This window comes from Vulpes lagopus, chromosome X (genome assembly GCF_018345385.1).
Source record: "Vulpes lagopus strain Blue_001 chromosome X, ASM1834538v1, whole genome shotgun sequence".
Lineage (NCBI taxonomy): Eukaryota > Metazoa > Chordata > Mammalia > Carnivora > Canidae > Vulpes > Vulpes lagopus.
In genome coordinates, this window is record NC_054848.1 from 76,083,492 (window position 1) to 76,108,864 (window position 25,373).

General features: G+C 39.8%; 1 protein-coding gene and 1 pseudogene across 1 annotated transcript; both read left to right on the top strand.

Moving 5' to 3' along the window:
- Positions 1–7,362: 7,362 nt before the first annotated feature.
- On the top strand, positions 7,363–12,794 carry LOC121482589 (breast cancer metastasis-suppressor 1 homolog). Its single transcript, XM_041740448.1, has 2 exons — positions 7,363–7,382; positions 12,150–12,794. The coding sequence occupies exons 1-2, from the start codon at positions 7,363–7,365 to the stop codon at positions 12,661–12,663; spliced, it is 534 nt and encodes a 177-aa protein (XP_041596382.1). The 3' UTR covers positions 12,664–12,794.
- A 7,233-nt stretch (positions 12,795–20,027) lies between these two features.
- On the top strand, positions 20,028–23,527 carry LOC121482590 (annotated as a pseudogene).
- Positions 23,528–25,373: the final 1,846 nt, after the last annotated feature.

Genomic DNA, 25,373 nt, shown 5'->3' on the forward strand with positions numbered 1-25,373 from the left:
GGAAGGAGTTGAGACATCAGAAGAGCCAGATCCCAGAGTTTCATCCCCAAGCCACCCAGCCTCCATCTTCTTGGCTTTTCCATGGCCCAGAAACACCCTCCTCTAGCCTGCTTAATGATTTCCACACCTCACCTTGAGCTTTGTGAAGACCTGACCAGCTTTGGTGTAGTCCCACTCATTGTCCTCAAGGTACCTGGAGTGGGAGAACAGGTGATCTCCATTAGTACTGCAGCATAGACATGCTGACCACGCAATGCTTAATCTATGCTACTTTTTTTGATGGGATACATATACTGGTATGAGCACAATGTGTAAGGATGAAGAAAGACCTAGTGAAAATGACTATTACTAGCTTCCATACCCACTAGAATTAAAAAGTAGAGTTGTTAAATATGTATATATATATGTATATATAAATATACATATAAATGTATATATGTTAAATATGTATATATACATATATACATTTAAAACTTAACAAGTCATTTTAAAATACAATCATTTTAAATTGATTTTTATTTTTTTTTTTATTTTTTTTTTTTTTTTAAATTGATTTTTAATATACATACCAAAGTATTCACCATTCTAAGGTGAATCAACTGCATTTCAGTGGCTTTCTAGTATATTCAGAAGATTTTGCAATAATCACAAACCCACAATCTAATACCAAAGCATTTTTTGTCACTGTAAATAAAACCCGTTACTCAGTAGCAGTCACTCCCTAGTCTCCCTTTTTCCTTGACCTTGATAATAATTAATCTGATATCTGTCTCAATGGATTTGTCTATTTGGATTTGAAATATTTGGGTATTTCATATAAATCGACTCATACAATGTGTGGTCTTTTGTGCTTGGCTTCTTTTACTGAGCATAATAATTTTAAGGTCTATGCATGCAAAAACATATATGAGAGCTTCATTCTATTTTATTGTTTTTTTTTTCATTCTATTTTATTGTTAAATAATATTCCATTGTATGGGCATAACACATTTTATTCATCCATAAATAGTTGGATGTTTGGTTTGTTTTCAATTTTTGGTTATTATAAATAATACTGCTATAAATATTTTAATATGTTTGTGTATGAACATATTTTTTCAATTCTCTAGTAGTAGACTGGCTGGGTCATATGGTAAACATATGTTTAATATTTGGAGATACTACCAAACTTTTTTAAAGTGGATATACATTTTTCACTTCTACCAGCGATATATGAGGGTTCCAATTTCTCCACATCTTTACCAACATTTATTTCCAGTTAAAAATTATAGCCATCTTAGTGTGTGAAATGGTATTTTGTGAAATGATACAACGGTATCATTGTATTTTGATTTGTATTTCCCATATGACTAATTATCTTTCCATGTGCCCTTTGGTCATTGACATGTCTTTTTTTTTTTGATGAATGTCTTTTGAGATTTTTGATCATTTTAATTGAGATACTTTTCTTTTTTAAAAAAAAAATTCTAAGAGTTCCTTCAATCACAAAAGGAAATTTGGAAGGAAATAAAATACTTGGAGGTTAAAGAGCATCCTATTAAAGAATGAATGAGTCAACAATGAAATTACAAAAGAATCAAAAAATTCATGGAAACAAATAAAGTGAATACACAACTGTTCAAAATCTTTGGGATACATCAAAGGCAGTCTTAAGAGGGAAGTACATAGCAATACAAGCCTTTCTCAAGGAACAAGAGAAGTATCAACTACGCAATCTAAACACACACCTTTAGGAGCTAGAGAAATAACAGCAAATAAAGCCCAAACCAAGCGGGAGATGAGAATTAATCAGATTAGAGCAGAAATCAATGAAATAGAAACCAAAAGAATAGTAGAACAGATCAACAAAACTAAGAGCTGGCTCACTGAAATAATTAATAAGATCAATAAATCCCTATCCAGACTTATCAAAAAGAAAAGACAAAAGACCCACATTAATAAAAACATGAATGAAAGAGGAGAGATCACAACCGACACCAAAGAAATACAATCTGGAAGAAACGAATGCATTCCTAGAAACATATACACCAAAACTGAAACAGGAAGAAACAGGAAACCTAAATAGACCCATAACCAGCAAGGAAATTGAAGCAGTAATAAAAAATCTTTCCCCCAAAAAGAGTCCAAGGCTGGATGGCCTCCCAGAGAATTTTACCAAATATTTAAAGAATTCATACCTATTCTTCGGAAACTGTTTCAAAAAAATAGAAATGGAAGAAAACTTCCAAACTCTTTCTATGCAGCTAACATTACTTTAATCCTAAAACCAGACAAAGACCCACCAAAAAGGAGGATTACTGACCAAAATTCCTGATGAACATGAATGCCAAAATTCTCACCAAAATACTAGCCAATAGGATCCAACAGTACATTAAAAAATTATTCAATCACAACCATCCTGGAATGCAAGGCTGGGTCAACATCCACAAATAAATCAATGTGATATACTACATTAATAAAAGAAAGGACAAGAACCATATCTTTTCAATAGATACAGAAAAAGCATTTGACAAAGTACAGTATCCTTTCTTGATTAAAACTCCTCACATTGTAGGGATAAAGGGAACATACCTCAATATCATAAAAGCCATCTATGAAAAGCCCACAGCAAATATCATTCTAAATGGGGAAAAAGAGAAAGCTTTTCCCCTAAGGTCAGGAACACGACAGGGATGTCCATTCTCACCAGTGATATTCAACACAGTACTAGAATTCCTACTTTCAGCAATCAGACAACAAAAATAAATAAAAAGCATCCGAATTGGCAAAGAAGTCAAACTCTCACTCTTTGCAAATGACATATTCTATGTGGAAAACCCAAGAATCCACCCCCAAATTGCTAGAACTCACACAGGAATTCAGCAAAGTGGCAGGATACAAAATCAATGCACAGAAATCAAGTGTATTTCTATACATGAACAATGTGACATAAGAAAGAGATATTGAGGAGTCAATCCCACTCAGCGCTTGGGTGCCTGCCTTCGGCTCAGATCGTGGTCCTGGGATCTGGGATTGAGTCCTGCATCGGGTTCCCTGCATGGAACCTACTTCTCCCTCTGTCTGTGTCTCTGCCTCTCTCTCTTTCTGTCTGTGTCTCTCATGAATAAATAAATAAAATCTTTAATTTTAAAAAAATGTTTGATGAAGTCCAATTGGTCTAAATTTTCTTTTTTATTTTGTACTTTTGGCATTATACATCAGAAAATGCTGCCTAACAAAAACAGACACATAGATCAATCGAACAGAATCCAGAATCCAGATGTGGACCCTCAACTTTATGGTCAACTAATATTCGACAAAGGAGGAAAGACTATCCATTGGAAGAAAGACAGTCCCTTCAATAAATGGTGCTGGGAAAATTGGACATCCACATGCGGAAGAATGAAACTGGACCACTCTCTTTCACCATACACAAAGATAAACTCAAAATGGATGAGAGATCTAAATGTGAGACAAGAGTCCATCAAAATCATAGAAGAGAACACAGGCAACACCCTTTTTGAAGTCGGCCACAGTAACTTCTTGCAAGATACATCCACAAAGGCAAAAGAAACAAAAGCAAAAATGAACTATTGGGACTTCATCAAGATAAGAAGCTTTTGCACAGCAAAGGATACAGTCAACAAAACTAAAAGACAACCTACAGAATGGGAGAAGATATTTGCAAATGACATATCAGATAAAGGGCTAGTTTCCAAAATCTATAAAGAACTTATTAAACTCAACACCAAAGAAACAAACAATCCAATCATGAAATGGGCAAAAGACATGAAGAGAAATCTCACAGAGGAAGACATGGACATGGCCAACATGCACATGGGAAAATGTTCTGCATCACTTGCCATCAGGGAAATACAAATCAAAACCACAATGAGATACCACCTCACACCAGTGAGAATGGGGGAAAATTAACAAGGCAGGAAACCACAAATGTTGGAGAGGATGCGGAGAAAAGGGAACCCTCTTACACTCTTGGTGGGAATGTGAACTGGTGCAGCCACTCTGGGAAACTGTGTGGAGGTTCCTGAAAGAGTTAAAAGTAGACCTGCCCTACGACCCAGCAATTGCACTGTTGGGGATTTACCCCAAAGATTCAGATGCAATGAAACGTCGGGACACCTGCACCCCGATGTTTCTATCAGCAATGGCCATAATAGCCAAACTGTGGAAGGAGCCTCGGTGTCCATCGAAAGATGAATGGATAAAGAAGCTGTGGTTTATGTATACAATGGAATATTACTCAGCATTTAGAAACGACAAATACCCACCATTTGCTTCAACGTGGATGGAACTGGAGGGTATTATGCTGAGTGAAATAAGTCAATCGGAGAAGGACAAACAGTGTATGTTCTCATTCATTTGGGGAATATAAATAATAGTGAAAGGGAATATAAAGGAAGGGAAAAGAAATGTTGGGAAATATCAGGAAGGGAGACAGAACATAAAGGCTCCTAACTCGGGGAAACGAACTAGGGGTGGTGGAAGGGGAGGAGGGCGGGTGTTGGAGGGGAATGGGTGACGGGCACTCAGGTGGACACTTGACGGGATGAGCACTGGGTGTTTTTCTGTATGTTGGTAAATTGAACACCAATAAAAATTAATTAAAAAAAATAAATTCCAGTTAATTAGCATACAGTGTAATATTAATTTCAAGTGTACAATATAGTGATTCAACACTTCCATATAACACCCGGTACTCATCACAAGTGCATTGCTTAATCCTCATCACCTATATAACCCATCTTCCCAGCCACCTATCCTCTGGTAACCATCAGTTTTTTTCTCTATGCTTAAGAATCTGTTTCTTGGTTTGCCTCTCACTCTTTTTTTTCCTTTTGCCCATTTCTTCTGTTTTCTTAAATTCCACCTGGAGTGAAATAATATGACATTTGTTTTTCTCTGACTGACTTATTTTGCTTATCATCTATACCCTCTAGCTCAATCTATGTCATTGCAAATGGCAAGATTTCTATATTTTCATGGCTAAATAATATTCAAATATATATGTATACCACATCATCTTTATACATCCATCTATCAATGGACACTTGCGCTGCTTCCATAATTTGGTTATTGTAAATAAAGCTGTTATAAACATAGGGTATCCCTACAAATTAGTGTTTTTGTATTCTTTGGGTAAATACCCAGTAGTGTTATTGCTGAATAGTAGGGTAGTTCTATTTTTAACTCTTTGAGAAATCTCCAGTATGGTCATAACACTGGCTAACACAGTTTGCATTCCCACCAACAGTAGGCAAGTGTTCCTTTTTCTTCACATTCTCACCAACCTTGCTGTTTCTTTTTTTTTTTTTATTTTAGCCATTCTGACAGGTGTGAAGTGATACCTAAATGCAGTTTTGATTTGCATTTCCCTAATAATGAGTGATGCTAGGCATCTTTCCATGCATCTTTTAGCCATTTGGATGTCTTCTTTAGAGAAATATCTGTTCATGTGTTCTGCCCATTATTTAAGTGGATTATTTCGTTTTGGGGGGTTGAGTATTGTAAGTTATTTACATATTTTTAACACTCACCCTTTATTGTATGTGTCATTTGGATATATCTTCTCCCATTCAGTAGGTGGCCTTTTAGTTTTGTTGTTTCATTCACTCTGCAGAAGCTTTGTATTTTGATGAAGTCCCCAAAGTTTATTGTTGCTTTTATTTCCCTTGCCTCAGGAGACATATCTAGAACAATATTGCTATGACCAATGTCAGGAACATTTCTGCCTGTGCTCTCATATAGAATATTTATGGCTTCAGGTTTCACATTTAGGTTTTTAATCCATTTTGAGTTACTTATGTGTATGATAAAAGAAAATGGTCCAGTTTAATTCCTTTTTTATTTTATTGAAGTTTGATTTGACAACATATAGTATAACACCCAGTGTTCATCCCATCAAGTGCCCTCCTCAGTGCCTGTCCTTTGTATGTAGCTATCAAGATTTCTCAACACAACCTCTTGAAAGACTGTCTTTTTCCCATTGTATATTATTTCTCTTTTGCCAAAGATTAATTGACCATATAATTGTGGGTTTATTTCTGGGTTGTATATTCTGTTCTTTAAAAAAAGATTTTATTTATTGATTCCTGAGAGACACAGAGAGAAGCAGAAACATAGACAGAGGAAGAAGCAGGCTCCTCACAAGGAGCCCAGTGTGGGACTTGATCCTCAGACCAGGATCACGCCCTGAGCCAAAGGCAGAAACTCAACCACTCAGCCACCCAGGCGTCCTCGTATATTCTGTTCCATTGATGTATGTGTCTATTTTTATGCTGGCACCGTATGCTTTGATTGTTATAGTTTTGTAATTTAATTTCAAGCCTAGAATTGTGATACCTTCAGCTGTTTTTCTTTTTCAAAATTTCTTTGGCATTATGGAGTCTTGTTTGGTTTCAAATAAATTTTAGGATTGTTTATTATAGTTCTGTGGAAAATGCTGGAGGTATTTGATAAGGATTGCATTAATGTGCAGATTGCTTTGGGTAGCATAGACAATTTTTCTTTTTTTAAGATTTATTTATTTATTCATAAGAGACACAGGGAGAGGCAGAGAGAGAAGCAGACTTCCCACAGGGCAACTGATGCGGGACTCGATCCCGCATCCTGGGATCATGCCCTGACATTTTAACAATATTTGTTCTTCTATGGGCATGGAATATCTTTCCATTTCCTTGTGTCATCTTCAATTTCTTTCTCTAATGTTTTATAGTTTTCAGAATCCAGGCCTTTCACCTTTTTGGTTAGGTTTGTTCATAGATATCTTATTATATTTGGTGCAATAAATGGGATTGTTTTCTTAATTTCTCTTTCTGCCACTTCATTTTCGTACGGAAGAGTACAACAGATTTTTCTACATTGATTTGGTATTTTACAAATTTACTGAATTCATTTTCAGTTATAGTAGTTTTTTTGGTAGAGTATTTGGGATTTTCTTTCTTTTTTCTTTTTTTTTTTAAAAAGATCTTATTTATTTATTCATGAGAGATACAGAGGCAGAGACACAGGCAGAGGGAGAAGCAGGCTTCATGTAGGGAGCCTGATGTGGAACTCGATCCTGGGACTTCAGGATCACGCCCTGGGCTGAAGGCAGGCGCTAAACCAATGAGCCACCCAGGGATCCCCCTGGGATTTTCTACAGATAGTATTATGTAATCTGCAAGTAGTGAAAGTTTTACTACTACCTCACGATTTGGATGCCTTTTACTTTCTTTTTGTTGTCTGACTCCTGTAGCTAGAACTTCCAGTAGTATATTGAATAAAAGTGGTAAGAGTGGACACCCTTGTCTTGTTCCTGACCTTAGCTGGAAAACTCTCAGTATTTTCCCATTGAATATGATGTTCATTGTGGGTTTTTCATACATGGCCTTTTTTATGTTTAGGTAAGTTCCCTATTGCTGAGGGCTTTTGTCATGAATGGGGGTTGTACTTTTATCAAATGCTTTTTCTGAATGTATTGAAATGATCATATGTTTTTTATCCTTGCTCTTACCGATATGATGTATCGCATTGATTGATTTGTGAATATTGAGCCATGCTTGCAGCCCAGGAATAAACCTTACTTGACGATGGCGAATGATTTTTTTAAATGTATTATTGGACTCAGATTGCTAGTATTTTACTGAGGACTTTTGCATCCAAGCATCAGACATATTGGCCTGTATTTCTCTTTTGTGGTGTCTTTACCTGGTTTTGGTATCAGCATAATACTGGCCTCATAAAATGAATTTGGAAGTTTTCCTTTCTCCTTCATTTTTCAGAACAGTTTGGCATAAATAGGTATTAACTCTTCCTTAAATATTTGGTAAAATTTGTCTATGAAGCAATCTGATCCTGAGCTTTGGTTTGTTGGGAGTTTTTTGATTACTGATTCAATTTCATTGCTGGTAATTTGTATGTTCAAATTTCTATTTCTTTTTGCTTCAGTTGTGGTAATAATTTTCTGGGAATTTATCCATTTCTTCTAGTTCGTCAAATTGTTGGCATGTAATTTTTTCATAATGTTTTCTTACAATCCTTTGTATTTCTGTGTTGGTTGTTATTTATCCTCTTTCAGTTATTATTTTATTTTATTTTTCAGTTATTATTTTATTTGGGTATATCTCTCTCTGTGTATTAAATATTGTAATATTTTTATTTCAATTCTGGGTAGTTAACATATATGGTAAAATTGGTTTCAGGTATAGAATTTAGTGATTTATCACTTATGTATAACATCCAGTGCTCATTACAAGTGACCTCCTTAATACCCATCACCCATCTAGCCTTTCTTCTGCCTACCTCCCTCCACCAACCCTCAGTTTGTCCTCCATAGTTAAGGGTGTCTTATTGTTTGCTTCCCTATTTTTCCCTTTCCTTTTGTTCATTTGTTTTTTCTTCTAAATTTCACATAAGATTGAAATTATATGATATTTGTCTTTCTCTGAGTCTTATTTTCCTTAGCATAATACATTCTAGCTCCAACCACTTTGTTGCAAATGGCAAGATTTTATTCTTTTTTATGGTGTAATAATATTCCATGTATAGATACACTACTTCTTTATCTTTTCATCAGTCAATGGTATTTGGGCTCTTTTCATAATTTGGCTATTGTTGATAGTGCTGCTATAAACATCAGAGTGCATGTACACCTTCAAATCAGAATTATTTTGTGTTTGGATAAATACCTAGTAGTGCAATTATTGGGTAGTTCTATTTTTAATTTTTGAGGCAGCCCCATATTGTTTTCCACAGTGGCTGCACTAGTTTCCATTCCCTCCAAAAGTGTGAGAGGGTTCCCCTTTCTCTACATCCTCACCAAAAACCTTATAATGGTTTCGGTTTTTATTTCCCTGATGATAAGTGATATTGAGCATCTTTTCAGCCTGTTAGCCATCTGTATGTCTTCTTTGGCAAAATGTCTATTCATGTCTTCTGCCCCTTTAACTGGATTATTTACCTTTGGGGTGTTGAATTTTATAAGTTCTTTATAGATTTTGGATATTAACCCTTTAACAGATATGTCATTTGCAAATATCTTCTCCCATTCTATAGGCTGCCTTTTACTTTTGTTCACTGTTTCCTTTGCTGTGCAAAAGCTATTTATCTTGATGAAGTCCCAATAGTTCATTTTTGTTTTAGTTTCCCTTGCCTCCCAAGATGAGTCAAACAAGAAGTTACTATGGCCAATGTCAGAGAGGTTGCTGCCTGTGTTCTCCTCTAGAATTTTGATGGTTTCCTGTCTCACATTTAGGTCTTTCATCCATTTTGAATTTATTTTTTCTGTGTGCTGTAAGAAAGAGGTACAGTTTCATTCTTTTGTATGCAGCTGTCTAGTTTTCCTAACATCATTTATTGAAGAGACTTTTTTTCCATTGGATATTCTTTCCTGCTTTGTGGAAGATTAGTTGACCAGACAGTTTCAGGTCCATTTCTGGGTTTTCTATTCTCTTTCATTGATCTATGTGCCTGTTTTTATGCTAGTACCATACTGTCTTGATTACTACAGCTTTGTAATACGGCTTGAAATCCAGAATTGTGTTGTCTCCAGCATTGCTTTTCTTTTTCATGAAAAGGCTATTTGGGGTGTTTTGTGGTTCTTTAAAAAAAACAGGCTTTTATTTTTTTAAGATTTTATTTACTTATTTATGAGAGAGAGAGAGAGAGAGAGAGAGAGAGAGAGGCAGAGACACAGGCAGAGGGAGAAGCAGGCACCATGCAGGGAACCTGACATGGGACTCAACCCTGGGTCTCCAGGATCAGGCCCTGTACTGAAGGGCGGTGCTAAACCTCTGATCAACCCGGGCTGCCCTGTTTTGTGGTTCTGTACACATTTTAGGATAGTTTGTTTTAGCTCTGTGAAAAATGCTGGCGGCATTTCAATAAAGATTACATTAAATATGTAGATTACTTTGGGTAGTATAGACATTTTAACAATATTTGTTCTTCTAATCCATGAGCATGGAACATTTTTCCATTTCTTTGTGTCTTCCTCAACTTCTTTCATGAGTGTTCTATAGTTTTCTGAGTACAGATCCTTTGCCTCTTTGGTTAGGTTTATTCCTAGGTATCTTATGGTTTTTGGTGCAATTGTAAATGGGATCAACTCCACAATATTGTTCGTGTAGAGAAATGCAACTGATTTCTGTACATTGATTTCATATCCTGCCACTTTGCTGAGTTCCTGTATGAGATCTAGCAATTTTGAGGTGGGGTCTTTTGTGTTTTCCACATAGAGTATCATGTCATTTGCAGAGTGAGAGTTTGACTTCTTCTTTGCTGATTTGAGTGCTTGTTACTTATTTGTTTTGTCTGATTGCCAAGGGACTAGTACTATGTTAAATAAAAATGAGTGGATATCCCTGTCTTGTTCCTGACTGTAGAGGAAAAGCTCTCAGTTTTTCTCCATCGAGGTTATTTACTGTGGGTCTTTCATATACGGTCTTTATGATGTTGAGGTTTGTTCCCTCTATCCCTACTTCATTGAGGGTTTTTACCAAGAATGGATACTTTACTCTGTTGAATGCTTTTTCTGCATCTATTGAGAGGATCATATCATTTTATCCTTTTTAAAATTAATGTATGTATACTGTTAATTGATTTGCAGATATTGAACAACCCTGCAATCCAGGAATAAATCCTACTTAATTGTGGAGAATAATTTGTTTAATGTGCTGTTGGATCCAATTTGCTAGTATCTTTTTGAGAAGTTTTGCATTCATGTTCATTAAGAATATTGGCCTGTAATTCTCCATTTTAGTGGGGTCTTTGTCTTGTTTTGAATTCAAGGTAATACTGACCTCATGGAATGAGTTTGGAAATTTTCCTCCATTTCTATTTTTTAAAAGTTTTTATTTATCCATTCATTTTTCGATGGACACAGAGGCTCCTTCCACCACTTGCTTCAACATGGATAGAACTGGAGGGTATTATGCTGAGTGAAGTAAGTCAATCAGAGAAGGACAAACATTATATGGTTTCATTCGTTTGGGGTATATAAAAAATAGTGAAAAGGATTAAAGGGGAAAGGAGAGAAAATGAGTGGGAAATATCAGAGAGGGTGACAGAACATGAGAGACAAAATTATGGGAAATGAACAAGGGGTAGTGGAAGGGGAGGTGGGCAGGGAAATGGGGTGACTGGGTGACAGGCAGTGAGGGGGGGGAACTTTGGATGAGCACTGGGTGTTATACTACATGTTGGCAAATCAAACTCCAATAAAATATATAAAAAAGATTTTATTTATTTATTCATAAGAGACACAAAGAGAGAGGCAGAGACATAGGCAGAGGGAGTAGCAGGCTCCCGGCAGGGAGCCCAATGCGGATATTGATCCCAGAACTCCAGGATCACGCTCTGAGCCAAAGGCAGACACGCTCAACCATTGAGCCACCCAGGCATCCCTCCTCCATTTCTATTTTTTAAAATAGTTTGAGAAGTATAGCCATTAACTCTACTTTATATGTCTAGTAGAATTCGCCTGTGAAGCTATTTGACCCTGGACTTTTGTTTATTGGGAGAGTTTTGATTACTGATTCGATTTCTTTGCTGGTTATGAGTCTGTTCAAATTTTCTATTTCTTCCTCTTTCAGTTTTGGTAGTTTATATGTTTCTAGGAATTTAGCCATTTCTTCCAGATTGTGCAGTTTGTTGGCATATACATTTTTCATAATATTGTCTTATAATTGTTTGTATTTCTGTGGTCTTGGTTGTGATCTCTCCTCTTTCATTCATGATTTTACTTATTTGGGTCCTTTTCTTTTGATAAGTCTGTGACCCAGTATGTGATCTACTCTGGAAGTATATTTCAATACTTGTCTACCTCAAGAAGCAAGAAAAGTCTCAAATACACCTGAAACTTACACTTAAAATGAGCTAGAAAAGTAATAGCAAATAAAACCTAAAGCCAGCAAAAGAAGGGAAATAATAAAGATTAGAGCAAAATTAAACAACATAGAAACTAAACTAAAAAAAAAAAAACCCACTAGAACAGATCAATGAAACTAAGCTGGTTCTATGAAAGAATTAATAAAATTCTATTCCTTTTTCAGTTTTAGTAGTTTGTATGTTTCTAGGAAATATATATGTTAAGTCATCTGATCCAGTGTATAATTCAAAGGCATTATTTCCTTGTTGATTTTTTGCTTGGATGATCTGTCCACTGTTGTAAGTGGGGTGTTCAGGGAACGGCTGAGTCAGCTGAGGGTGCGGCTGGAGGAAGTAGGGGCTGAGAGAGCACCTGAATACACAGAGCCTCTGGGGGAGCTGCAGCAGAGTCTCAAGATCTGCATTCAGGTGACAGGGATCTACAAGGGCTTCTGTCTGGACATGATCCGGAATAAGTACGAATGTGAGCTGCAGGGAGCCAAACAGCACCTGGAGAGTGAGAAGCTGCTGTTCCACCACACGCTGCAGGGGGAGCTGCAAGAACAGATCCAGAGGCTGGAAGAGGACCGGCAGAGCCTGGACATCAGCTCTGAGTGGTGGGATGACAAACTGCACGTCAGAAGCAGCGCAAAGACCTGGGACTCCCTGCCACCCAGCAAGAGGAAGAAGGCACCTCTCATTTCTGGTCCTTACATCGTGTATATGCTGCAAGAGATTGACATCCTGGAGGACTGGACAGCCATCAAAAAGGCTACGGCATCTGTGTCCCCTCAGAAGAGAAAAGCAGATGGACCATGACCCTGCTCGTCAGAGCCAAGGGCCCCCTTGGAGCAGCTGGCAGCAAACCCAGGATTTGCGTTTTCCTGCTATAGGAAGGCAGATTGACAAGCCCCTCGGGGTCTGCCCGGCCAGCTTCCCAGTGCTGCTGCATGGCCTTCCCCTCCAGCTATCACTGGTCTGGACTCCTCTGCCCTCCTTGGGGCCTGCACAGCTGTGGCCCAGAGCTGCCTTAACCAGACAAGACTGTCTTCCCTGTCCCCAGTGAGCCCACACCCCCACCCCACAGAGATCAGCCTTCTCCTCACCCTCCCAAAGATGTGGCTCCTCTTAAGCCAAAGCAACATCCTTCCTGGTGACCTCAGACTAGTCACCGAGCCAGTGAGCATCCTGAGAACTCTGAGGCAGAAATTATGTTCTGAGGGGCCTGTCTCTCCTGGCCATTGTTGGAGGTGAAAAGGCAGGCTCCCCAGGTCTTCTCAAGGAGGTTCTTGATGTCTGACAGATTTCAGGGACTGGAATTAAAACCTGTCCTGGGACCCTGCAAAAAAAAAATAAAAAACAATTCCATGATCCACAGATCATGACCTGAGTCAAAATTAAGAGTCAGATGCTCAACCAACTGAGCTACTCCGGTGCCCTGACATTTGGACTTTTGACTCCTAATGGCCCTACAAATGCTAGGAGCTAGTCTGACTGGTAAACCCAACTTCCCAACCCACTCCCGCACTGGGAAAGTAACCAGCACATACCTCCTTTTGCCCAGATTCAGGTGGTTCCTCCCCTTTGACTATTCAGCTGAGGATGAGAGTTCAGGCTCTCTAGGGGCATGATGTTCCCAGAGAGTATGGGAATGGTAGGGGGTTGGGACTGAACGCTATGCAGGGTAGAGGATGCGATATCCAGATAGCAGAATTCTTCTGTTTTCAGGGATATTTATGGCTTTCCTCGCCTACCCCTAGTTGAGAGCTGGGCCTGGGCTGCTGTCCAGACTTGAGACATCAGAGAATTGTGCCCTCGTGTAAGATTGATTGTTCTGAGCCCCTGCCTTCTTTCCCTCCAAATGCCCATTCCCTTCCTGACCTGTTGAAATATTTGTTGGCATTAGCCTAAGGCTCTGTCTGGAGCTGACAGAGAAGTCAATATGTGGGTTAGAGCTCCTGGGACAGTGGTGACCATAGTCACCTACTATTATTATATTATTATCAATGATTTTATTTGTATATTATTAATCGATGTATATATATTTGGCTACTCCCAAGTTAGAGGCATGAAGATTACAATTGTTAGATCTTCTTATTGGATAAGAAGATCCAATTATGACACCCCTTAATTATGACATTGTGCCCTTCTTCGTCTCGTATTACAGTCTTTGGTTTAAAATTTAGTTTCGAAGATGGTGGAAGAGTAGGGTCCCCAAATCACCTATCCCCACCAACTTACCTAGATAACTTTCAAATCATCCTGAAAAACCTACGAATTCAGTCTGAGATTTAAAGAGAGAACACCTGGAACGCTATAGTGAGAAGAGTTTGAGCTTCATCAAGGTAGGAAGACGAAAAAATATAATAAAGAAATAAAAAAGCATCCAAGGGGGAGGGCCCCCCCCCAACGCAAGGAGCCAGGCTAAGGCCTCGCAGCGAGTGCCCCCAGGACATTAAAGCCCAGGCCCAGAGAAGCAGGAGCTTTACCAATCTTCCCAGATGGAAAGGTGCTCGCAGGGAGCTCGAGCAGGATCCCAGGAGGGGCAGGGATGCCCTCAGGATCCCAGGGGCACTAACAGAGGAGGCACGCCCCAGGGAGAGCATGCCACACACCACGGGCCGAGCTCCTTAAAGGGCTGCAGTGCACTCCCAGCAGGGCCCCGGCAGAAGCTCAGGCGGCGGCTCCGCCCAGAGGGGGCTGTGTGGTCCTGGGAGCGGGATTCCAGTGGCGCAGGCCCCGGAGCCCAGGGCACTAGGGGACACAGCCCAAGATTCCGCACTCCCCCTGGGACAGGCAGAGGCCGGAAGGGCACAGGGCAGCAAGGACGCTTCTGCTGCCTGGCGGCTCCGAGCTGCACAGATCGGTACCCCCCGCCTCAAGAGCATCCAGGCCCCTGCGGACTGAGAGCTGTGGTAGTTACTGCGGGAGCTGACTCTAGGGCTGAAGAGCTGGCTGCCACCACTGTTGTTGTTCCTCCTGGTGTCACCTTGTACCTGGGACTGAGCAGAGGCCTCACAGAATAAACAACTCCCACTGAGCCGTGTACCTAGCAGGGGGCTGAGCAGCTCCCCCAGGTGCACACACCTGAGAATCAGCACAGCAGGCCCCTTCCCCAGAAGACCAGCTAAAAGGACAGGGGAAAAGCAAGTTATTGACCAAGCAGCACTGCAAAGTTCCAGGGGAAGTCGAGGGATTTATAGTATATAGAATCAGAGGTTACTCCCACTTGTTTTTTGTTTTCTGTTGTTTCCCCACCCTCATTTTTTCTTCTTCTTTCTTTTTTTTCTCTCTTTTTCTCCTTTTTCCAGTACAACTTGTTTTTGGCCACTCTGCACTGAACAAAATGACTAGAAGGAAAACCTCACCTCAAAAGAAAGAATCAGGAACAGTCCTCTCTCCCACAGAGTTACAAAATCTGGATTACAATTGTCAGAAAGCCAATTCAGAAACACAATTATAAAGCTACTGCTGGCTCTAGAAAAAAAGCATAAAGGATTCAAGAGACTTCATGACTGCAGAATTTAGATTTAATCAGGCAGAAATTAAAAATCAATTGAATGAGATGCAATCCAAACTGGAGGTCCTAACAACCAGGGTTAACGAGGTAGAAGAACAAGTGAGTGACATAGAAGACAAGTTGATGGCAAGGAGGGAAACTGAGGGAAAAAGAGAAAAACAAATGATCACGAGGATAGGTAAAGGGAAATAAATGACAGCCTCAGAAGGAAAAATCTACATTTAATTGGGGTTCCTGAGGGTGCCGAAAGGGACAGAGGTCCAGAATATGTATTTGAACAAATCATAGCTGGGAACTTCCCTAACTTTGGAAGGGAAACAGGCATTCAGATCCATAAGATGGAGAGATTTCCACCCTAAAATCAATAAAAACCACTTAACGCCTCTACATTTAATAGTGAGACTTGCAAATTCCAAAGATAAAGAGAAGATCCTCAAATCAGGAAAAGACAAGAAATCTCTAATTTTTATGGAGAGAAGCATTAGGGTAATAGCAGACCTCTCCACAGAGACCTGGCAGGCCAGAAAGGGCTGGCAGGATATATTCACGGTCCTAAATGAGAAGAACCTGCAGCCAAGAACACTTTATCCATCAAGGCTCTCATTCAGAATAGAAGCAGAGATAAAGAGCTTCCATCGAAAGAAGTCTTCCAAGAGTGTCCATCGAAAGATGAATGGATAAAGAAGGTGTGGTCTATGTATACAATGGAATATTACTCAGCCATTAGAAACGACAAATACCCACCATTTGCTTCCACGTGGATGGAACTGGAGGGTATTATGCTGAGTGAAATAAGTCAATCGGAGAAGGACAAACATCATATGGTCTCATTCATTTGGGGAATATAAAAATTAGTGAAAGGGAATAAAGGGGAAAGGAGAGAAAATGAGTCGGAAATATCAGAGAGGTGACAGAACATGAGAGACTCCTAATTTTGGGAAACGAACAAGGGTTGGTGGAAAGGGAGGTAGGCGGGGGGTTGGGGTGACTGGTTGACGGGCACTGAGGGGGGCACTTGATGGGATGAGCCCTGGGTGTTATGCTATATGTTGGCAAATTGAACTCCAATAAAAAGAAATTTTAAAAAATAAAATAAAATTTAGTTTCTCTGATAGAAGTATGGATACTTTGGCATTCTTTTGATGCCCATTAGTGTGATAGATGGTTCTTCATCCCCTCACTTGTAATCTGGACGTTTCTGTAAGTCTAAAATTAGTCTTCTTGTAAGCAGCATATTGATTGGTGTTTTTTTTATCCATTCTAATACTCTAGGTCTTTTGATTGGAACACTTATTCCATTTACATAAGGGGAATTATTGATAGATAAAAATTTAGTGCCATTGTATTACATAAAGTCGCTGATTCTAGAGATTTTCTCTGTTGGTTTCTATTCTTTGTTGCTTTTGTTCTCTCTTTCCCACTCAAAGAGTCCCCTTTAATATTTCTTGTAGGGTTGGTTTAGTGGTCACAAATTCCTTTATTTTTTGTATGTTTGGGAAGCTCTTTATTTCTCCTTGTCTTCTGAATGACAGCTTTGCTGGATAAAATATTCTTAGCTGTATACTTTACTCCTTCAGCATGTTGAATATCTCATGTCACTGTTTTCTGGCCTGTCAGGTTACTGTGGAGAAGTCTGTTGTGAAAGTGATTTGTCTTTCTTTGTATACTTTTTCCAGAGCCACCAGTAGCTTTATAATTGTGCTTCTGAATTGGCTTTCTGACATCGAATTGTAATCCATAATCTGTAACTCTGTGACAGAGAGTACTGTTTCTGATTCTTTCTTTTGTGGTGAGTTCTTCCTTCTAGTCATTTTGCTTAGTGCAGAGTGCCTGTATGAGTGGGCTGAGTCAAGAATATCAACCATGACCTAAGTAAATTTAACCCTATATGATTCTGACAAGGTCAGAGACCAGAAAATAAAAACAAAGATCAGAACGAAATAAACCAAAAGGACCACTAAAGTGAAAACACAAATTTTAAAACAAAGTACTAAAAAATAAAATGCCAAGAATCCCAAAGAAAAAGAAGTAAAAGAAAAAAGAATAAAAAAAGAGAAAAAAAGCAAAAGTAAAGAGGAAAAAAGAAAAAAGAGAAGGAAAAAAAGGGGGAGGACTGGGAGATGGTGGTGGTGAAGCAGTTGTAGTGGAGGGAGAATGTAATCTACCCGAGGAGTCCTAGAGGGTGATCCTCTTGGTTCTGAGTGTATTAAGTTCTGCATGTTAGAAAATTCTCAGTCCCAAATTTATATAAACCAGCAGTACTTGTAGAAAGCAGCCCCAACATTGACTACCAAAACATAAAAGAGATCAAAGAGGGGGGCAGAATGGGAATGAAGAGAGAATATAATCTCACAGAATGAACCAGCACCGTATACCACTTGGTTCTGGGTGCATGCCGGTCATGTTTTAGAAGGTATTAACTTCCAACATGGTATAACAAAACAAGGCAGAGAAAACAAAAAGCACAAAACAAAACAAAACAAAAAAAACATATCTCGTATATCTCCCAAAATTAAATTGAGTATGTTGAAGGGAATCTAGAAGCGGAAAATATATCTAAGACATGTAATTGTAGAAATATGACTGGGTGACAGGCACTGAGGGGGGCACTTTATGGGATGAGCACTGGCTGTTATGCTATATGTTGGCAAATTGAACTGCAATAAAAAGAAATTTAAAAATAATAAAAAAAGAAATATAAAAGTCAAAAAGGAAGAAACTTAAAAATGAAGAGCTGGTAAAATATTGTAGTTAAGGTGGGAAAAGAGAAAATATATTGGAAATTTTTAGTCTGATATAAAAACAAGTTGTAATGGAAAAAGGAAAAAAAAATCGAAAAAGAGTGGGAGGGTACCCTCTAGTTCTATATACTATACTCCCTCGATTTTCCCTTGGTCCTGGAGCTTTCCAGCGCTGCTTGGTCAAGAACTTGCTCTTCCTGTGTTCTTCCAGCTGCAATTCTGGGGGAGGGTCTGTTGTGCTGATTCTCAGGTGTGTGTACGAGAGGGAGATGCCCCGCCCCCTGCCTGGTGCCAGTCTCAGTGGGAGCTGTTTATCCTGTGAGGCCTCTGTTCCCTGGTGGCCCTGCCTCTCTCAGACATAGGGCGAAACAAGGAGGAACAACAACAATGGCGGTGGCCAGAATTCCAGCTCTGGAGTCAGTTCCCCACTAGTAACTAATGCAATCTCCCAGCCCACACTGGACTGGATGCTCCTGGGGCAGGCGCGGTGCTCTCATCTGCACAGCTTGGGGGTGCCCGGTGGCAGGAGAGTCCTCGCTGCCTGGCCCCTCCCCGCTTTCATCTGTCCTGGGGGAAGTGTAGGATCGTGGGCTGTGCCTGCTTGGGCGCCCTGGGATCCGGGGCCTGTGCTGCTGGAATCGTACTCCCAGGATGCGTGGCTCCTAAAGGCAGCAGGGTGCAGACAACTCCGTTCCCAGTCACCCGCCTAACCAACTGGCTTCTCCCAAATGCCCCGCCAGCTGCACACTCCAGCTCTTTACTGAGATCAGTCCACAGTTTGTGGTACACTTTCCCCTGGGTGCATTTCCTCTATTAGTGACTTTGGGAAACTGGAGGCTTCACTGCCCCTCCTGCGATTCTGCCTGGTTTCCCTGCTAAGTGCCTTTTCATCTGGGAGGATTTTTTAAAGTTCCCGCTTCTCTGGGGCCGGGTTTTCCTGTCCTGGAGGCTCTCGCCCCCTGGCCTTAGCCCGGCTCCTTGCAGTGCCACACCCCCTCCCCCGGATTATTTTTTATTTTATTTTTTCCACCTTTCTACCTTGCTAGAAGTGAAAACCCTTCTCTCCCTAGTATTCTGGCTGTTCTCTCTTTAAATCTTAGGTCAAATTCATAGGTGTTCAGGATGATTGGAAAGTTTTCTAGGTAAGTTGGTGGGACCAGGCGAGTTGAGGACTCTACTCCTCCACCATCTTGCCCCCTGCCTTCCCTTGTAGTTTAGGGATTTCCTTTCCCTTGCTGCGTTCGGGATTCTTGACTTATCTCTATATTTTAAAAAGTGTACTACTATATGTCATGGTGTTTTCTAATTTTTGTTGAATTTGGTGGGAGTTCTTTGTGCCTCCTGGATTTGGATGTCTATTTTCTTCCTTAGAATAAGGGAATTTTTCAACTAGAATTTTCTCAGTAAACCTTCTGCTCCTTTCCCCCTTTCTTCTTCTTCTGAGACTCCTGTAATATTAATGTTATTATGCTTTATGGAGTGTCTGAGTTCCCTAAGTCTACATTCATGATCCAATTTTTATTTCCCTCTTCAGCTTCATTATTTTCCATAATTTTATCTTCTACGTCCCTGGTACATTCCTCTACTTCTTCCATCCTTGTTGCCATATATTCAGTTGGCTTTGGATCTCAGTTACAGCTTTCTTTACTTTAGCTTGACTAGTTTTTAGTTCTTTTATCTCTGTAGTAAGGGATTCTCTGGTGTTTTCTATGCTTTTTTCAAACCCAGCTTGTATCATTATGATTTTTGTTTCAAATTCTTGTTCAGACATATTACTTGTACCTGTTTTTATTAGATCCCTGGCCATGACCTCTTCATATTCTTTCTTCTGGTTTGAATTCTTCAGTCTCAGCATTTTGTCACTATTTGGGGGGGGGGGGTTGTGTTAGGAATATCTGTTATATTTCTTGCTCCTGAGAGTGATGGCTATTATTAAGAAGAGGTCTTATACTGTCCAGGGCCTGGCACTTCAGGAAGTGTTTCAGAGTGTTGCATTTTTTTGCTCTTTCTCTCAGGTCAGTGCTCTGCAGAGTTTTTCTTTGCCTGTGGTGGGGAGTGTTTGGACCTTTTCCAGTGCATGGCATTTTAACTAGGTGTGCTTTGGTCTGCTTGTTAAAATAAACCTGATCCTATTTTCAGTAGAGCTGAAACTTTGCAGCACTCTATGATTGGTAGATTTGGTGCATGCAAGGATTTATGCTTGTCTTCTAGGAGAGGGACCTGCTATGCTGGTTCTCAGATTGACTTGTCCTAGTAAAAATGCACCTGTAAGATACAGTGGGGCAGGGCTTGATGTAAGCAACTCTAACCTCCACTGGGGGCCCTGTGCTGTTCACTGAAGTCTGTCTGTGCTGATGTGTCAGGCAGGGGTGGGGGGAATACTGTCGCCTGGCTCTCTCATCCCTGGAGAGGGGAATTCACACCCACCACTGTTCAAGAAGCCCTCAGAGAAGAGCTAAAAATCTCCCCTCTTGTGTCCCAGACTTCTATCAGTACCCTGCTTTCACCCTGTCTGTGTCTGAGCCATATGCCTGCCTGGTGGCACAGTACTCTTGTTTCAAAAACTCCAAATTTTAGGGAACCTGCATGGCAGGGACTTCTGCTGACCCTCTGGGGGAGGGTCTCACTATGCAGTGGCTGGTACTGGTTTGTCCCAGAAAAGCAGTCACACAACCATGCAGGAGCTCAGTTTATGTTATAGTGCAGCCAAAAACTAGTTTCCAGTTTAGCTGCCTTCAGCAGGTACCTCTGCTGCTATGCTAATTAACAGAGTTGCTAAATGATGCCCTCCTTTTGTCCCTTTAAAGACAGTGCCACCCCTCCCAAATGCACTCCAAAAAGGGTAAATGTTTCTCTGCTGTGACCCAGAGGATCCTTAGAGCATGGTATACACTCCTGCACCTCTGCCATCTTCCCCACAGGAGCACTGACTGCTAAGCCTGCCAGGCACCACCCTAGCAATGGTGTGGATTTCTAAAACTTCAGACTTTGAGCTCTACTGCTTGTAAAAACTTGTGATAGTCAAACCCTTTCCTTTCCCTGAGTTAATGGTTTTGGGGAAATGTTTTTCTTTCTCAATCCCCTGAATGCTGCTTTCTCTTTCTCTCTCTCCTCTTTCCATGATCAGGGCTCCCTCCCCTTCACAGCACTTGCAATTCTTTTCTCCCCCAAATCAACGAACTCTCCACAGTTCCTACCTTCCACAATGTGGCCATTTTTCTCCCCCTAGATGTTCGGTTTGTTCTCTCAGTCCTCAGATCGATTTCTTGTGTAGTTCAGAATAGTTTTATATTTATCTAGCTGCATTTGAGGGACAAAGCAAGCACAGAGCCCCCCTACTACTCTGCCATCTTCTCTCTCTCTCTCTCTCTCTCTCTCTCTCTCTCTCTTTTGATGTGTCTGGCTACAGGCTTATTAATTTTGTTGATCTTTTCAAAGAACTAGTTCCTGGTATCATTAATCTGTTCTATTTTTTTTTTTTAGTTTTTATATTACTTATTTCTGCTCTAATGTCTATTATTTCCTTCCTTCTTCTGGTTTAATGGTTTTGTTTGTTCTTCTTTTTCTAGATCCTTTAGGTGTAAGGTCAGGTTTTTATCTGAAATTTTTCTTGCTTCTTCATGTAGGCCAGTATTGCTATAAACTTCCCTCTTAGAACCACATTTGCTGCATCCCAAAGATTTTTGACGACTAGTTTTTCATTTTCATTTGTTTCCATGTACTTTTTTGTTTCTTTTATTTCCTGGTTGATCCATTAATTTTTTAGTAGCATGTTATTTAACCTCCATGTTTTGTTCTCTTTCCATATTTTTTCGATGGTTTATTTCTAGTTTCATATTGTTGTTGTCAGTAAAGATGCATGGTATGACTTTAATATTTTTGAATTTGTTGAAAATTGTTTTGTGACTTAATATGTGATCTCTTCTAAAGCACTTGACAAAGTACAGCATCATTTCTTGATCAAAACTCTTCACAGTGTAGGGATAGAAGGAACATACCTCAATATCATAAAAGCCATCTATGAAAAGCCCACAGCAAATATCATTCTCAACGGGGAAAAAGTGAGAGCTTTTCCCCTAAGGTCAGGAACACATCAGGAATGTCTACTCTCACTACTGTTATTCAACATAGTACTTGAAATCCTAGCCTTAGTAATCAGACAACAAAAAGAAAAAAAGACATCTGAAATGGCAAAGAAATCAAACTCTCATTCTTCTCAGATGACATGATACTCTATGTGGAAAACCCAAAAGACTCCACCCCCAAATTGCTAGAACTCATACAGGAATTCAGCAAAGGGGCATGATACGAAATCAATGTACAGAAATCAGTTGTATTTCTGTACACGAGCAATATTGAAGAGTCAATCCCATTTACAATTGCACCAAAAACTATAATATACTGAGGAATAAACCTAATCAAAGAGGCAAAGGATGTGTACTTAGAAAACTATACACCATTCATGAAAGAAATTGAAGTTCTGCAGCATTCCAGACCTCAAACACTAAATTAGGATAGGAAAAAGATATTGTGTTCTTCCACTCAAGCCCAGGTTGGCAGTAGGCTGTCTTGGGGTCAGGAAGCCCAAATCATCTGGAAATGGAATACATAGTAATGGAAAACAGTCCTCAACTGTCCTTGACTCTAGTTCAGAAGCTCCTCAAAACCACCAGCAGCAGTCAGGAGAATGTATCAGACTTAAGTCTGGGACTTAGAAACTCTCCCATTACAGAAATGAATCCCAAATCTGGAGCACTGAGTACTCCACCCTGGCCCAATAGAACTGCCAACACCACCAAGAATCTGGTGGTGATTAAAGAGACATGCTGCTACTATTTTGACATTTTCTGTTGTCACTTCTATGGCTTTCCACAGCCACAACTTCCTAGATTCACCAATGACCCCTATCTGCTCTTTGTGATGTGGAAGACAGGGCAGGACACACAGTCCTGAGGTTGCATTGGAACATTCTCAGCTGTGAATCTTTATTCAAACTCAGGAAATATATGTTAACTAGTGCATTTATCACAGCTGATCCCCAAGCCCCTCAACCTGAGAGTAGCTGCCTACACTTTTCTCTCTTGTCTCCTTCCTTATTAACTTTGAGGTTACCAGTGATTACCATAGAGGGCTATGGGATTCAAATTGAATTCATCAATCAAAAAAAGCATCAAATTACAGCCACATATGTACCTGAGGTTGCTAAGAAACAAGACTGGGATCAAATCCAGACAATAGGCTCCTTGCCCAGGAAAGGTGACCTTAAGGCTCCAATTACCAGAGAACTCAGAAAAACAATAAAACATACCAGTTACCAAAGTGAGAAGGTGACAATCAGTTATGCAGAGTATATTGTTTCTCAACAGCACTGTTTCCAGAATCACACTCTTCATACCCCACCCCATACAATCATTACTACTGATATATGAGCTGCATGACCAGTCCCATCCCTTTGTGGCCACCAATGGCTATGATATCATTGAGAAGACTTTGTTTCAGTTCTTTATAGGACTTGAGAACAAAAATTATACAAGATGAGTCTACCTTGCTTAATTTGCTGGAAATCTTCACTCCATCAGGGCTAAATACCAAATAGTTCATTTTATTCTATGTCATTCAAACTTGCATGTGGTATATTTTCCATTCCCATTGTTGCTGATTCTAAATAACCATTAACAAGTTTCTCCTCCATCTTGTCTATTCTTCATTCATTTGGTGGCAAAGTTCATTTAAGTTGTTGGGGACTTGGAAATGCTTTGAAAATATTGTTGCAAAGACATTAATGAAATGATTCATAGGAGGAGGTAGCTAGGTGGAAGAAAGGACCCAAAGAATGATACACCAGTTTTCAACAATGTGTTTAGAGAACAAACTCTTAAAGTGGATTGGATATCAAGCCGGTGAACACAATGTTTTCATAAATTTATTTTTAAAAATTTAGTGTGGTGATACTATGGCTTTCCTAAATGGGCAAATATCCAAATCAGAAGATCTTCTGAATTTTATTCTTTCAGGAATGGGGAAGGGGCACAATCTAAGAAGTGATACTCATGTTTTTCTAAGCATTGCTGTCTCATTTCTTGGAAGAAATGCATAAGGATGAGCAGATTGGCTTAGCACCATCATTTGTTGTTCACAAGGATATGGAATGTGCAATAAAAATGTGAGACTGACATCAGAATGCTCAAATCAGACAGCATCACTCCCTCTTATTGTTGCAGGGTATTCTCATACCCTGTCATATACAATGTTAATGAAAAAAAGCTTCTGAAGATGAAGGGTTCATCTAATGATTTCCTGCTGCTTAGAATAATAAACATATTGTTATAAACAAATGTAATGACAGTTACTCTTGGGTGCCATGAATTGATGTCAGAGTGGTCAGCTCTGGACTAAACTACCCACCTCTATCATATTGGTTATGCAAATATTTACAATGCCATGCTCTTGAAGCTTAGTCTTCCTTGTAGAAATGCTGCTGTATTTGTCTTCTCCAACGTACAGTGTGTTTTTAAATTTAAATTTTATTTCATTGACAGTGGTGTATGATTCCTGTATTTTAAGAAAATGAACAGAAGATTTAAAAACCCATGAAATAGCAAGGGGGAGAATCAGTGAACAAAAATTGAGCTGATTAAGCCCAGCATCACACCAAAGTGAACTCAGTGGTTTTGGGAAGTGAAGAAATCTTATTCTCTGTGTAGTTCTTCATGCTTTCATACAAATTCAGCAGTGGAAATATTCAAGTTCATCTTGCCTTGTCAAGAGGACTCAGGAGTTGGCCAAGGAAAGCTATTGACTCCATAAGGAATGGGCACTGCCAGTTTCCATCCTGAATGGACCTATTTAAACAATCTGGAAATGTACAGTTATGATAACCTCATGAAGATATGCAGCAGGTGGTTCTCAGGAAAAATATTAAGTCTGGATCATCTATGTGGCAGCTTTACATAGGGAGATGACAGCTCTGAACTGGAACCAGACTGCCTACCACATGCCTGAGTGAGGAGGGTGAGGAGAATGACCACATGTGGTGTGAGTGGTAGGTTTAAAGAAATAGGAAATGCATTCTGCTTAGTGTTTTCTTTTTCCTTAGATTATTAAGCTGAGGGGATCCCTGGGTGGCGCAGCGGTTTGGCGCCTGCCTTTGGCCCAGGGCGCGATCCTGGAGACCTGGGATCGAATCCCACATCAGGCTCCTGGTGCATGGAGCCTGCTTCTCCCTCCGCCTGTGTCTCTGCCTCTCTCTCTCTCTCTCTCTCTCTCTG

Coding starts and splice junctions, on each gene's coding strand:
- LOC121482589 (XM_041740448.1), top strand. CDS start 7,363: ATGGCCTTTTTTATGTTTAG. Junction 7,383..12,149: donor ATGGCCTTTTTTATGTTTAG/GTAAGTTCCCTA, acceptor CACTGTTGTAAG/TGGGGTGTTCAGGGAACGGC.